The 14739-nt window shown below is 40.9% G+C and overlaps 1 protein-coding gene and 1 long non-coding RNA gene across 4 annotated transcripts in view; one reads left to right on the forward strand and one right to left on the reverse strand.

Moving 5' to 3' along the window:
- Nucleotides 1–1809: 1809 nt before the first annotated feature.
- LOC138765012 (uncharacterized) lies at nucleotides 1810–2712 on the reverse strand. The gene is made up of 2 exons (XR_011358415.1): nucleotides 2620–2712; nucleotides 1810–2169 (listed from the first exon to the last, which is right to left on the reverse strand). It is a non-coding gene; the product is annotated as an uncharacterized lncRNA (long non-coding RNA).
- The window catches only part of LOC138765009 (E3 ubiquitin-protein ligase makorin-2-like), a 36671-nt gene continuing 24407 nt past the window's right edge, over nucleotides 2476–14739 (forward strand). For 2 of the 3 annotated variants that reach the window (XM_069941617.1, XM_069941619.1), the window contains exon 1: nucleotides 2476–2581. In XM_069941617.1, coding sequence (XP_069797718.1) covers nucleotides 2529–2581 — 53 coding nt within the window. In that variant the 5' untranslated portion in view covers nucleotides 2476–2528. Of the gene's footprint in view, nucleotides 2582–11093; nucleotides 11117–14739 lie in introns of those variants that run through there. The other variant, XM_069941621.1, reaches the window with a different exon arrangement.

Here is a 14739-nt window from a genome sequence, read left to right on the forward strand (position 1 = left end):
CTATTTTATGCTTCTAGATTCTGGTTCTAATTACACCACAAATGGAGACATTCTGAGCCATAATTTAAAAAAAAACTTCCATGATCTCGGATATCTATTAATCTACACTTCCCATCCTGTTAATTTTCTTATCAGATTTAACTTTTAGGTCAGGTTTGGCATATTCTAGATGAATGGTTCGGACCTGAACTGCGCCAATTTTATTCTCCCATTTTACCAGCAATTTTTTTAAAAATTAATTCTCATTTTATTATTTATTGTTTTTTTTTGCATAAAACAGATGCATGATAAAGCCATGGATGAGGATTGCAAGACCACTAAAAAGCAAGCACGGGAGTTCTTCAGCCTTGAAAAGAGGAGAAAGTATAATCTTTTTATAAAAGTCAAAAACTCTTCTTGGTTTAATCAAGGTTCAGCAAATGATTGAAACATTTTCATGTCCTATAAATTAATTTTTTTCTGGACTTGCTATCCTCAATTATGTTTCTAACCACATCCAAATCTTCAAGACCATCCTGACATTAGTAAATCACATGAAGTTGGACCTCTTAAAATTAGGAACTTTAGTGATCTAATTTTTGGAATTTCAAAAGTGACCATTTTGTAATTACAAGTACATTAAGGCCGTGGATTTATGTACTTTAGTAAGGCCTTTAACCACCTACATGGGAGATTAGTCAGGAAGGTTAAGATACATGGTAAAGTAGAGAACTAGATTTGACAATGACTGGACGGGAGAAGCCAGAGAGTAGTGTAGATGATTGCTTCTCAGACTGGAGGCCTGTGACAAGTGGTGTGCTTCAGGGAACAGTTCTGGGACCATTGTATTTTGTAATCTATATCAGTGTTCTGGATGAGAATGTGGTAAATTAGATCAGCAAGTTTGCAGATGACACTAAGATTGAAGAAGGTTGCAGGGGGATCTGGACTAGCTAGAAAAATGGGTGGAAAAATAATGTGTGGTATTGCATTTTGGAAGGACAAACCAAGAAAGCACCTACACAGTGAATGGTAGGGCATTGAGTAGTGCGTTCGAACAGAGGGACCTGGGAGTACAGATACATAATTCCCAGGTGGGTAGAGTTGTAAAGAGAGCTTTTGGCTTATTGGCCTTCATAAAATGAAAGTATTATGTACAGGAGCTCGGATGTTATTGTGAAGTTATACAAGACATTGGTGAGGCCAAATTTGGAGTATTTTATGCAGTTTTGGTCAGCTAACTACAGGAAAAAAATCAATAATAGAAATGGTGCAGAGATTTACTAGGACGTTGTCCGGACTTCAGGAACTGAGTTACAGGGAAAGGTTAAACAGATTAGGACTTTGTTCCATGGAGTGTAGAATGAAGGAGATTTGATAGAGCTATTTAAAATTGAGGGGGATAAACAGAGTAAGTGTAGAAAGGCTTTTTTCCACTGAGAGTAGGTGAGATACAAATCAGAGGTCACGGGTTAAGTGTGAAAGGGGAAAAGTTTAGGGGGAGTGTGAGGGAAAACTTCACAGTGGTGGGAATGTGGAATGAGCTGCCATCCGAAGAGATGAATGCAGGCTTAATTTGAACATTTAAGAAAAACTTGGACAGGTGCATGGATGGAAGAGGCATCTCGGGCTGGGTGCAGGTCAGTGGGACAAGGCAAAAAAAATCGTTTTGGAACAGACCAGAAGAGGCCTGTTTCTGATATGGTTTTATAAAGCCTCCGGAATTTATTGCTGGAGATTTGTTCTGCTCAGGGTTAGGAAAAAATGGCTGAGTGGTACCTAATAATAGATATTTTCAACTGATTTGAGGAGTAAGAAGATGCAAACCAATTCAAGAACGGCTGCAATATTGTAATGTGGCATCAGGGCTACTTTGGAATCCAATTCTTTGTTTAGGTGCTTTGTATTATCCAGTTTAATTTAGAAATTGCAACAAATGCTCTTGAACGAGCGGGGGACTGGAAGCAGGCTACGTGCAAGTAGCTGGGGACTGGTTTAATTCGGCATGGTGGTGGGTGCAGGGCCGAGGTGTGGCGTTAAAATGTTCCATTAGTCTTGATAGGGTTTTTCCATCAGCATTGCAGTAAAAACACCTTGCTGAACTCAAGTTCCTCATTCCATTTCTCTAAGCACCACACATCTGGAGCAACTTGCTATTTCCAGCATTTTTCGTTCTTGATCCCAACTTTTCTAAGAAGAAATCAATATTATTATCCTCCCACGGGTGACTCCATAAAAGTTCAAGCCTCCATTCTCCCCCCAAAATTCCCACTCCGGGCCGCCAGCAGGAGACCAGAATACTGCACATTGATTGGTCGAAGGGCTAACCAATTCTCATCGCGATGGCTTCAAATCGAGCTGTCTGCGTTTGGGATTGGTCAGACGGGGCACGTGGGGCGGGGGGGGTGGCCAGCTGCGATTGGCCGTGAGCAGGTTGTTGTCGTTCCTTTCGGGCCTTTGGCCAGTCAGAAGTTGGGCTGCCGGGAGACGGTCAGTTGGGGAGGCAGAAGGAGAAGCGGGTTGGGGGGAGGGGAAAAGGAGAGAAGGCAATGGCCGAGGGGTGGTCCGAAAGTGTCGCACGTCGGAAGCGGATCCCCTGCAGGTGAGGAGCGGGAGTTGAGCAAGTTTCTACCGACTTACTTTGGCCCTCGAGGGATAAGCCCGTCAGCCTTCATCGGCTGCGTGGCGGGTTGGAGTTCGGCGACGTTCATGAGGCGGCGCGCGCGGGGAAGGCAGGCGGGGTGGGGGTGGCGGGCGCGCGGTCGAGGCAGGCGGTGAGCGGGCGCGCGCGACCGAGGCGAGGTGGTGTGGGGGAGGGGGGGGGCGCGCGGCCGCAGACGGGGCAGGGGACTTGCCGTTCTTCGCTCCCATCCGAGGGAGCCGAGTGCCACCGTCCATTAACTAACGTTCATGGCGTCAGTAGTAGGTCCTGAGGTTGGGGGGCAGAAATAATCCGAGTGAGCATGCTCAGCCTGACAAGTTCTTGCACCCTGTGAGAAACAGAAGCACCTTCACAGATTTTGCTCCAGACAAAGATTGAGAACAAAGAACATTTATTGTCCAACAATGCAAAGTTGGGTGCCTCCCCTTACCCTGGGAATACACACACATACTGGGGCTCACCCAACTTTTATACAGTACATTTCAGTGTAGAGGTACCCTCCCCCCCCCCCTAACATTCTTCTGCCTCCTGGATTGGTTTGGCATTTGGTAATTCTGTCTGCCTACGTGCAGTTTCTGTAAACTTGAAAGACCATGGGGTATCCTGTCTGGGTCCCATCATGTCATTTTGTCCTTATTCACGCTCCGAATCATGGGTCCTCTACCGGCATCACCTACGGCTCCTAGAACGCTTCCACCAGCGTTGTCTCCGCTCCATCCTCAACATCCATTGGAGCGCTTTCATCCCTAACGTCGAAGTACTCGAGATGGCAGAGGTCGACAGCATCGAGTCCACGCTGCTGAAGATCCAGCTGCGCTGGGTGGGTCACGTCTCCAGAATGGAGGACCATCGCCTTCCCAAGATTGTGTTATATGGCGAGCTCTCCACTGGCCACCGTGACAGAGGTGCACCAAAGAAAAGGTACAAGGACTGCCTAAAGAAATCTCTTGGTGCCTGCCACATTGACCACCGCCAGTGGGCTGATTTCGCCTCAAACCGTGCATCTTGGCGCCTCACAGTTGGGCGGGCAGCAACCTCCTTTGAAGAAGACTGCAGAGCCCACCTCACTGACAAAAGGCAAAGGAGGAAAAACCCAACACCCAACCCCAACCAACCAATTTTCCCCTGCAGCCGCTGCAACCGTGTCTGCCTGTCCCGCATCGGACTTGTCAGCCACAAACGAGCCTGCAGCTGACGTGGACTTTTTACCCCCTCCATAAATCTTCGTCCGCGAAGCCAAGCCAAAGAACACATCTCAACCCCCCCAGGACTTACTAATTCTATATCAGAACTTGCTAATTCTGTCTTTCACTATAAAACCCTTCTTCTATTATACTTCTGTAACCCTTCCTCGCACTCTTATCGGAATTCATCCCTACTCAGCACTTCCTCTAGTCCAGTATTTCTTATTACTTCCTATATTCTATTATCTCCCACAATCCACACTTTTCCTTTAGCTACGCTTAGTAAATTCTCAACTGGAAGCTTGGTCTTTTTCCCAGTGAGTCAGCAAACGAACTGCCATCTCAGCATCATCAGATGGAGTTTGGGAACCAGACATCCTTTGGGTTGTAGTGATCTGACGAAGGGTCCGTTGAATTAAACACTGCACACAAGTCATTAGGCAGGGAAGTACCATGATGGCTTAAATAACGAGTCCAGCTGCTATAAGTCACCAGTAAAAAGTTCAACCGCCTGACCATTGTGACCGTTGTCATCGATCGATCTTCCACAAACGCCGCCCTCAGCAGCCAACAAGTAATCGAGAGCCAGGCGGTGTTGATAAGCTGTAGCTCGTATCTATCGTTGTTCTTCAGCCCATAAATCCAAGGCCTTCGCTGTCTGTTTGGTGATAATCTCCAAAACTGCCTGGAGTCTGATTAAACGGTTTAAATGCCAAACTGCTGTGGTACTCTGGAGCAGCTTGAGCCGTTTACAACTGGAATCCCCCTTATAGTGATGGCCTTTAGCCTTCCGAATGTATTCGTGACCCAAAGGATGATTTACAAGATGCCAAGTTGGGGGGGTGGGGGGGAGCGTTTATTGTTACCTAACCTCACAGCTTGTCTGCGAGCATTAGCATATATACCCCCTTTATCCCTACTCTAGATATAGCCCTGACTAATGTTCTGCCTATCATTTTCCCACCATCTTCTTTGTACCATATTTTTAGCACTCATCTCTTTAATATCTGTAGAGGCCAATCCACTCCCCTAGACCAATTCTGTTTTCCTGGTCCATGTTGGGATCCTAAATTACAAAATAAGGTACCCCACTATGAATACACTCTATACCTGTGCCCTGTCTGCATTCTAAAGGTAAACTTGTCCATTGCTCAAAGTAATTATCACCTCTGCTGCCCCTATTCCAGGAGGACTTAATACATTGTGTACAATTGGGTGGTTTCCCAAAAATTGGGAACCAGCAGAAAAACAATACAGCAAATAATAAAAATAACATTATAGCACTTTTTCCCGGCGTAGTGTAACTTTCAGACCAGAAGGATGCGAGACTGCACGCTAGGTGGAGGGTATATTATCAACGTCTTTAGTCTGTGGATTAGCTTTTTAATGCGTTGTATGTGAGTCCACTCCTTTTCTTTTGTTCGCACTGCAGTGTCTGTAATCAGAAGTACACAATAAGGGCCATATCGGTTTTAGTTTATGGTCTTGCCATGCTTTTACATATACCCAATCACCAGGTTTAACAGAATGAATAGGATAGTCCAGGGGTGGGTTTTGAGCTAATAAACCCTTCTGCCTTAAGTCGTACAGAGAAATAGAAAGTCCCTGTAAATATTTAGATATGTACTGGTCATTAGCCTCAGGGGTAGGGGTATCAGTGTGGAATCCCATGTAAGGAAGACTAAACATCATTTCATATGGTGAGACGGCAAGATCCTTACGAGGAGCTGTGCGAGTCCTGATTAAAGCTAAGGGTAAGCATTTAATCCCATACTCTAGAATGTATTAGTTCCCGATCCTCCCCTGTTAGAACATAAAATTGAACCCCGATACCTGATCCCTGTGGTCTGGTACCGATAGCCAATTGGTCCTGTAAATCCTTTGCCAACAAGCAAACTCCAGGTTGGGGAACTAGTAAATATCCAGACTCTGATCCCTACCTGGTGGATCATTCTACGCTCATCCAAAGTAAATAGAGTCTTAAAGATAGACATTAATTCATCCCAGGTATATATATTAGGTCCCAAAAATTGATCTAATTTTTCTGCACATCCCTGAGGATCTTCTATCATTTCTTTTTTAAAATTGCGCACCTCAGTACTAGTCAAAGGCACATTTACAAATCTGAGACCCCCTGCATCCCCTCCCAAGGGAACCTCTTGTAAAGGTCTCATCCAGTTAGTTTCTGGCTTATCTCCTTCTTTATGATGGTTAAATTCCTGCCCTTTGGGAGACAAATCAAAGAGTCCTGCCCTTTCCTCCCGAAGGGCCTCATAGTGTTCTTCTGAATGACCCTCACAATCAAAGTCTCCTCCCTCTCATGCCAATTGAGGCGGTAATTTTGCACTCTGTAAGCCAGTCATCATACCACTCCTACTTTCTCCTTCTTTCTGTAACTGTGGAGGGGGAGGGTAAGGTGAAGAAGGGTAAAGCGAAGGGGAGAGGGAGGGGATGGGAGCCGGCACAGGGGAAACGTAAGGTGGAGGAAGGGAATGTAACACATCCCATCCCTTTACTTCGGGGGCAGAAGGTTCCTCATCCTTCTTATTTGTATCTTTCTTCTCGTCCAATATCATCTGATTAAATGATTCACTAAGCCAACAGGCTGCATATTCCCTACTCCCGGTATTGTCTCCTTGATTTTGGTAGAGCCAGATGTTCAATGCCTGACACATCCAGTCGTCGTCGGATCCAATCTTTGGCCAATATACTGAACTCCCTTTTATTGGATTCTTAACCCATTCCTGACAACAATACCTGACCATGGTCTGCTTATCCTTCCCACGGGTTTTCCCCGCACCCCAATCAGATAACATTAATCCTAACGGACTATGTTTAGGTATCTGATCTTCCCGTCCTTCTTCAGGACTGTTTCCCTTGCTACTTACTCCTCCCATACTAGCAGTTAAATAAATTCCTCTTACCGGGATCCAGTAGCTATTCCTAGCGCGCTTCCTTAACGTCCTTCCGTCGTTTGTTCTCAATGCCTCTTCTCGGATATCACTCGCTTCGTCCACTGACCAGTCATCCGTCATCCGGGAGTCCAGCTGAATCAGCCGGGGTGCACCTACCCCCGTTGTTGGCACTCTGTCAGTGGAGGGAGTGGGATCCCGGACGAGCCCCCATTTGTGAGAAACAGAAGTACCTTCACAGATTTTGCTCGAGACAAAAATTGAGAACAAAGAACATTTATTGTACAACAATGCAAAGTTGGGTGCCTCCCCTTACCCTGGGAATACACACACATACTGGGGCTCACCCAACTTTTATACAGTTCATTTCAGTGTAGAGGTACCCTCCCCCTTACATTCTTCTGCCTCCTGGATTGGTTTGGCATTTGGTAATTCTGTCTGCTTACGTGCAGTTTCTGTAAACTTTTTTTTAAACTTTATTTAAAGATTTTATCACATGAATAAAACAAAAAAATTACATTTAAATAAAAATAAAGTAATTATTACAACACAGCATTAATGACCTAACTTAAATCAGTCTAACCCCCCCCCCTAACATATATGGCCACTAAAAAAAATCTATATATATAAAAAAACCCCACCCTTCCCCCCCAAAGTAAAGAGTGAAGAATTAATAAAGTTAATATATATAGAAAAAAACACTCACAAACAAAAAAAACAGATAAAAATACTAATAAAAAAAGTTATCAAATCTAAAATATCACACATAAAACATATTTAAGTCAAACTTAATTTCATGTACTTAACAAATGGAGTCCACTTCAGCTTATAAAAAGACATCTTGAATTGAAAAAGATATCTTTTCCATAATTAAACAAGTCTTCATCTCTAAATACCACCTATCTAAGGTTAATATATTTCTGTTTTTCCAAGTAAGCGCTATACATTTCTTAGCCACCGCTAAGGCTAAATAGATAAAATAAATCTGATAATCATTTAAGCCTAAGTCAATTAATGATTGCATATTCCCTAATAAAAATATATCAGGATCTAATACAACATAGATATATAAACTATTAAATATAGATTGAATACCTTTCCAAAACTGTTGCAATCGATCACAAAACCAAACAGTATGTAAAAAAAGTATTGGCCGTATATAAACTATTAAATATAGAATGAATACCTTTCCAAAACTGTTGCAATCGATCACAAAACCAAACAGTATGTAAAAAAAGTATTGGCCGTCTGATCACAACGAAAACAACAATCTGTCTTCTTAAGACCAAATTTTTTTAATTTCTCTGGTGTTAAATATAATTGATGTATAAAATTATAATTAATCATTGCTAATCTAGCATTGATCAATTTCCGAATACTATTCTGACAAATTTCCATCCAGGCTTCTTCATCTATTATAGAACCTAAATCTTTTTCCCATTTCAACTTATCTTTATCCCAATCTATCTTGCTTTCATTTTCTTGTAAAATACAATACAAATCAGATATATGGAAAGTACGTATTTCTCAAAACTAGTTTCAGGCAATAAAATCATATGTCGGCCACATATCTGTTTCACAAATGATCTTAACTCAGTTTCTGTAAACTTGAAAGACCATGGGGTACCCTGTCTGGATCCCATCATGTCATTGTCCTTATTCATGAATCTGCCTTTGTCCTTTTTCACACATCTCAACCCCCAGGACTTACTAATTCTGCAGAACTGGCTAATTCTTTCTATCACTATAAGACCCTTATTCTATCATACTTGCGTAACCCTTCCTCACACTCTTATCGGAATTCATCCTTATCGGAATTCATCCCTACTCAGCACTTACTTAACTTCCTCTAACCTAGTCTAGCATTCCTTATTTCATTCATACTAGCTTTACTTCCTATATTCTATTATCTCTCACACACCCCAACCTTTTCCTCTCCTTATCCACGGTTCCTTTAATTTCTGGAAGGCTAACTATCTGTTTTTGATGAATAAACAGACTATTCCAAAGATTTATCATCATCCTCTTTTGGAAAGTAATGTGATAGAGTAAGTATTAAGAGGTGTTTTGGGAAGGATTATTAGAGCAGGTTGCACACACCCATTTTAAACCCAGAATATTTTCAGGACTTTTGCAGAGTGCTTTTTACAAAAAGAGCAACCAAGTATCAGCATGCAGCTTGCCTGGGAGAGCATGTGATATTTGCAGGGAGAGAACAGTTTTGCTCTCCGAGAGGGAGGGTATGAAACAGTGAGAGAGGAGACAGAAATCAGTTCCAGAAGGACAAAGCTGGCAAACTTTTGGAAGACTGCGTGGTCAAAGGAGAAGACTGGCTTTTTAAAACGACATGAAAGAAGGGGGATCATCTTGACAACCTTCAAGGGGGCATGTTTCATCAGCAAGACTGATTAAACAGGAATCAGGTGTGGATGTCCTGGAACAAAAAGGAACCAACAAGAACCCTCCTGAGTGGTAACCATTTGCCTGTTAAGCACCAAAGGCTGGTGAAACTTTGTTAATGCTAACTTCTGTGCACAGTACAAGAATTGCCTGTAACCAGTCAGATTAAACTGTGATCCAAATAACTTCTAAGCTTAACTGTGCTTAGTTTAGAGGGGGGATTAAGTTGGTTAGGTAAGTTAAGTAAGTAGGTTAACTGTGATAGAATATGTGATAGATGTATTTGGGAGATAATTTGGTAAAATTAGATTAGGTTACATACATATACACATTTTGAAACAGATGTTATTTGAAATACTGAAGAATTCATATTCAGTGAATTTACAGAAACTATGGAGAATGCTATGCACATTTCACAAGTAGGTGCTAATTGAAATTATATCATGAAATGAAAGGACTGGAGATACTCTGGCTGTTGAAAGCTCTTTGCGAGAGTTTTGATAGAGTGTACAGAAACATCACTTCTGGGTTCTTGTTTACCAAAAACAACAGATGGGAGCTGAAGATCAGGGGTTTTGAAAGTTGGAGTCACATGGGTTTTCTGGCAGTTGAAGGGAGGGAGGAAGAGAGAGAGAGAGAAGGGTGAAACAAGTTCTCTCAGCCAGTGTGTGTGACACTGAAAGCTTGCTGGAATTGAGAGCCAGCAGAAACTGGTTTGAAATTGATGAAACAGAAGCTCCAGAGTGGCGGATGGCTGGAAATGCTATGTCTCTGATGGAATAAGAGGAACAGAAAGGAACTCTGGTAGCCTGAAAGAAAGAGGTTATCATCTAGAGAACCCTGATGGGGCAAGTTTCATCAGCAAGATATTGAGATGACTAATAATGGTGCCTCAGTTGTGGAACAACATATCTCTCTCTGCAAACCCTCTGAGAACAGTAAACATTTACCTTTCGAGCACCAAAGCCTGGTGAACTTTATACATGTTAAATTCTGTGCAGAGTATAAGAATTGCCTGCAACCAAAGAACTTGGAAGAATGAGAAGTGAGATTGAACTGTGAGCCAAAGAACTTTCTTAAATTTATACACACATTACGTACACGTGCACTTAGAATTAGAAGGGGGTTAAGTTGGGTTAGTTAAGTTAATAAAGATAAGTTAAAGTTTGATTCTGTTTTCATGTTTAAAGATAAAAACAACTTTTGTTTAATTAATTACTTGTCTTGGTGAATGTCTATTGCTGCTGGGCTTTGGGGCCCTTTGGGCTCATAACATAAATAATAAATTAAAGTTTAATTCTGTTTTCTTGTTCAAATATAATTAAAAACTACTTTTGCTTAAGTAACCCTTTGTTGTGGTTCATGTCTTTTTGGGGTCCTCTGGACTCGGTCTCTCTTCTTTCTCTTTGGCTTGGCTTCGCGGACGAAGATTTATGGAGGGGGTAAAAGTCCACGTCAGCTGCAGACTCGTTTGTGGAACAGTAATGTAATCCTCATTCCACTACTAAATTGTATCTGGGGGTACACGAGAAGCGGCAGATACTGGATTTTGGAACTATATATCTGCTGGAAGAACAGTGTTTTGAGCAGTATTAGTGAGAGAAAAAGAGATTAATGTTTCTGATCTGAAACTTTAATCAAGACAGTTGGTGAAGACAAGTACTGCAAAAGGATAAGTTACTGTTATGAACCCAGAGGACCCATCAACCTAGCAGCAATAGATATTCACCAAGACATATGGTTACTTAAACAAAAGTTGTCTTTATACATGAAAACAGAATCAAACATTAACTTAACTATTATTAACAACTTAACCCCCTTCTGATTATAAGCACATTTGTGTGTAAGTTCAGAAATGTTCTTTGGTTCAGAGTCCAATCACGCTTCTCATTCCTCCAAGTTCACTGGTTGCAGGCAATTCATATTCTGTGCACAGAATTTAACATGTATAAAGTTGACTAGGCTTTGGTGCTTGAAAGGTAAATGGTTATTGCTCAGGAAGGTTCTTGTTGGTTTTCAGAGAGATACGTGTTGTTCCAGGACATCCACAACTGATGTACTTCCATCAGTCACCTCAGGGTCTTGCTAACAAAACTTGCCCCATCAGGGTTCTCCAGATGATGACCTCTTTCTTTCAGGTCACCATAGAGATTGTTTTTGTTTCTCTTATTCCAAGTGAAGCATTGGACAGCTAGTCCTCCTCTTGCATGATCCACAAGGGCTTTGACTAGGCCATCTTCCAAACTGGGGCTTGCCACCTTTTCCTGTTCCAGTCCCAGCTACTTCTGCTTCTCTCTCTCTCTCTCTCTCTCTCTCTCTCTCTCTCTCTCTCTCTCACACACACACTTGAGACTGAGAGAAAGCTTGTTTAACTCTCTCTGCTTATAAAACCACATGACCATCTTACAACAGCAAATTCTCCTTTCAGCTCCAGCCTGCTCTTTCATCTGTTGCCTTGGTAAACAATCTATTAGTGAAGTCTCTTGAGCAATCTTCAAAGCTCTTGCAAAAAGGTGTGAGAAGCTACTATGCTCCAATATTTCAAATAAGATGTGTTTTAAAGTGTTTGCATGTGATCTACTCTAACAAACCTTTCCCAATCTGTCTCCGAAAAACATTTCTATATACTCTGTCACACTTTCCCCCTTTAAAGGGATTTTAACTCTTGAGTTAAAATTCAGTTAAAACCAAACTGCCTTTAAACTCCAGTTTAACAATCTTCTGTTTTTATTCTTCATTTTATTCAAATACACCAGAGGATTGTGGTCAGTAATTATCACAATTGGTTCATGAGAGGTACAGAGATATAAATCAAAATTCTACAGAGCAAATATGATAGACAACAGTTCTTTTTCAATAGTAGATTAGTTCCTTTGATAAACATTGAATTTTTTTTAGAAAAGTAGGCAACTGGATGATCAATTTCATTGTTTTTGTAATAAAACTGGACCTGCTACTCCCTCACTAGCATCCACTGCTAAAGAAAATAGTTTATCAAAATCAGGAGATTTTAACACAGGGCAATGGCATAACATCTTTAAATTTTCTAAAGCTATCTGACAAACTTTAGTCCACACAAATTTCTCCCCTTTAAAAGGTTGGTTAAAGGAAGAGCAACCTCAGCAAAATTTTCTATAATATCTTGCCATTCCTCAAAACCTTCTCACTTCCTTCTTACTCAGAAATTGCATTAACTTTTGCTTGAATAGTTGCAACTTTGCCATGACCAACTACATGACCCAAGTATGTTACAGTGACATTTGCAAATGGACTCTTTGCTAAATTCACAGTTAAGTTTGCTTTGGATAATCTTGCAAACAATTTGTCCAATTCCCTTAGATGTTCTTCTCATGTGTCACTTTTTATGACCAAGTCATCAATATAAGCATCTGTATGTGTTAACCCTTGGATTACCGAATTAATCATCCTTTGAAATGTTGCAGGGGCATTTTTTCATGCCAAAAGGTAACACATTATACTCATATAAACCAGATGGAGTTACAAAAGCCAAAATATTGTTTCCTCTCTCAGTTAAAGGCACACACCAGTAACCCTTCAACAAATCCAATTTAGCAAGAAATTTAGCTTTGTCAATTTTATCAATACAGTTATCTCTTCTCGGAATAGGATAAGCATCTGTTTTAGTGACTGAATTAACCTTCCTGTAATCTGTACAGAACCTAACAGTTCCATCTGCTTTCAGTCTCTTTGAGTTGAAGGTCAAATAATGCCATTTCTCAATATATGTTCCACTGCCTGCTCCATGATTTTACTCTTCTGAATGTTTATTCTATATGGGTATTGTTTTATTGGACTTGATGTGTCGGACTCTGGCTTTACCTTACTCTTAATTTAGTCTATGTGTAGTCTGAGTCCAGCGCGTTCTTTGAATGAAGTGATAGGAGAAGTATTCGGTTCAACAGTCAATTTATTACACAGCACAAGAATAAAACTTAACAGAGCTCTGGGTCAGTCGTTAGTTCATAGGTCACCTGCACAGTGAGCTATTCCCCAAGACTGACCCCTATTGTCCAGTTGGCTCAGTTTATATAGATCAACCTTATCATACAGAACAGAAGTTGGCTTCCTTTGCTAGATCTTTTTTCATAAGGGTTATCACAAGTCATCTCCTGTTTTGCAGATATCTGGGGTGTAGCACTCCCATCTTAATCCTCCAGGCCAGACTATCTTGTTGTGTTGATCAGAAATTAATTCATCCCCAGAATTAATTCTAATCACCATTCTGTTCTTGTCTGGCCAATTTCTGCTGTTCTCTTTAACACCTCCTCCTGCCTTAATCTTCCTCCTAGACTGGTTTTCCATTCCCTTTGTTTCTTACAGGCCATTCTTTGTTCTGATCTGGCCTGTGTCTCCTGTGCTACTCACCACCTCCTTTAGTTTGAGCATTCCTCCTAAATCGTTTTATGCATTTCCTCTCCCTGTATTTTGGAGAGACAATTTTTGTTCAGCCAACTTTGCTCCATGCTGTGATTGCCACTTAATCACATTCCTTTTTCCCTGAACCATGCAGTAAATATACACTTATTAATTAATCATTTATTTCATACTGTTTTAACCCCTAGATTCCAACAGTTGTCCTTTTTGGAACATCAGAAAACAAATTTGTATATTTCAAAATTAATTCTTTCAGTTGCATCTGTCCTTGTGACTTAAGATGGCCTAACTTTACCTCCAAATTTTCCAAAATTGCTAAGTTAGACAGATGCACAGGAACCATGGTTTCTTTAAGGTTACCCTCACAAGATTCTGTTTCCATAGTCTTATAATCCATTAACTTCCTCAACCCTGTCAACAACTAACACCTCGGATACAGATTGTTCTCCACTACCCTTATCCTCGTAATAAGGTTTCAACACGCTTGCGTGATAAACCTGAGTTTTATTCCTTTGATCTGGAGTGTTAACAACATAGTTAACATCGTTCAGTTTTGATTTAACTTCGTACGGCCCAGAAAATCTAGCTCTCAAAGGATTGTCATGTGTTGGAAACAAAATCAAAACTTTACTTCCTGCCTTAAAATTTCTCACTTTAGCTTTCCTGTTAAAATAAATGGTTCATTTTACCCTGAGCCATTTCTAAATTCTCTGAGCCAAAGTCCACAATTTTTGTAACCTATTTTTAAATTTAGAAACATAATCCAACAAGTTCAACTGCACTCCCTCATTAACCCACTGTTATTTTGTCAACATTAAAGATCCTCTAACCTGATGTCCAAACACAATTTCAAAAGGGCTGAAACCTAATGAATCCTGCCCAGCCTCCCTTGCTGTAAATAACAATAAATGAATACCTTCATCCCAATCTTTTCCATTCTCCAGAAAATAAATCGTTGTCATATTTTTAAAGAGCAGAATGAAAGCTTTCCAAAGCTCCCTGAGTTTCAGGATGGTATTCAGATGAAGTGATCTGTTTTATTCCCAACTCATAAATCAACTGCTGAAACAACCCAGACATAAAGTTAGATCCTTGATCACTCTGGATCTCTTTAGGTAATCCAAAAACTGAAAAATCTTTCCAGAGCCTTTACCACTGTTTTGGCTTTAATATTCCATAATGGTATACCCTCTGGAAATCTCAACGC

This window comes from Narcine bancroftii, chromosome 5, assembly GCF_036971445.1.
Source record: "Narcine bancroftii isolate sNarBan1 chromosome 5, sNarBan1.hap1, whole genome shotgun sequence".
In the NCBI taxonomy this organism is placed as follows: domain Eukaryota; kingdom Metazoa; phylum Chordata; class Chondrichthyes; order Torpediniformes; family Narcinidae; genus Narcine; species Narcine bancroftii.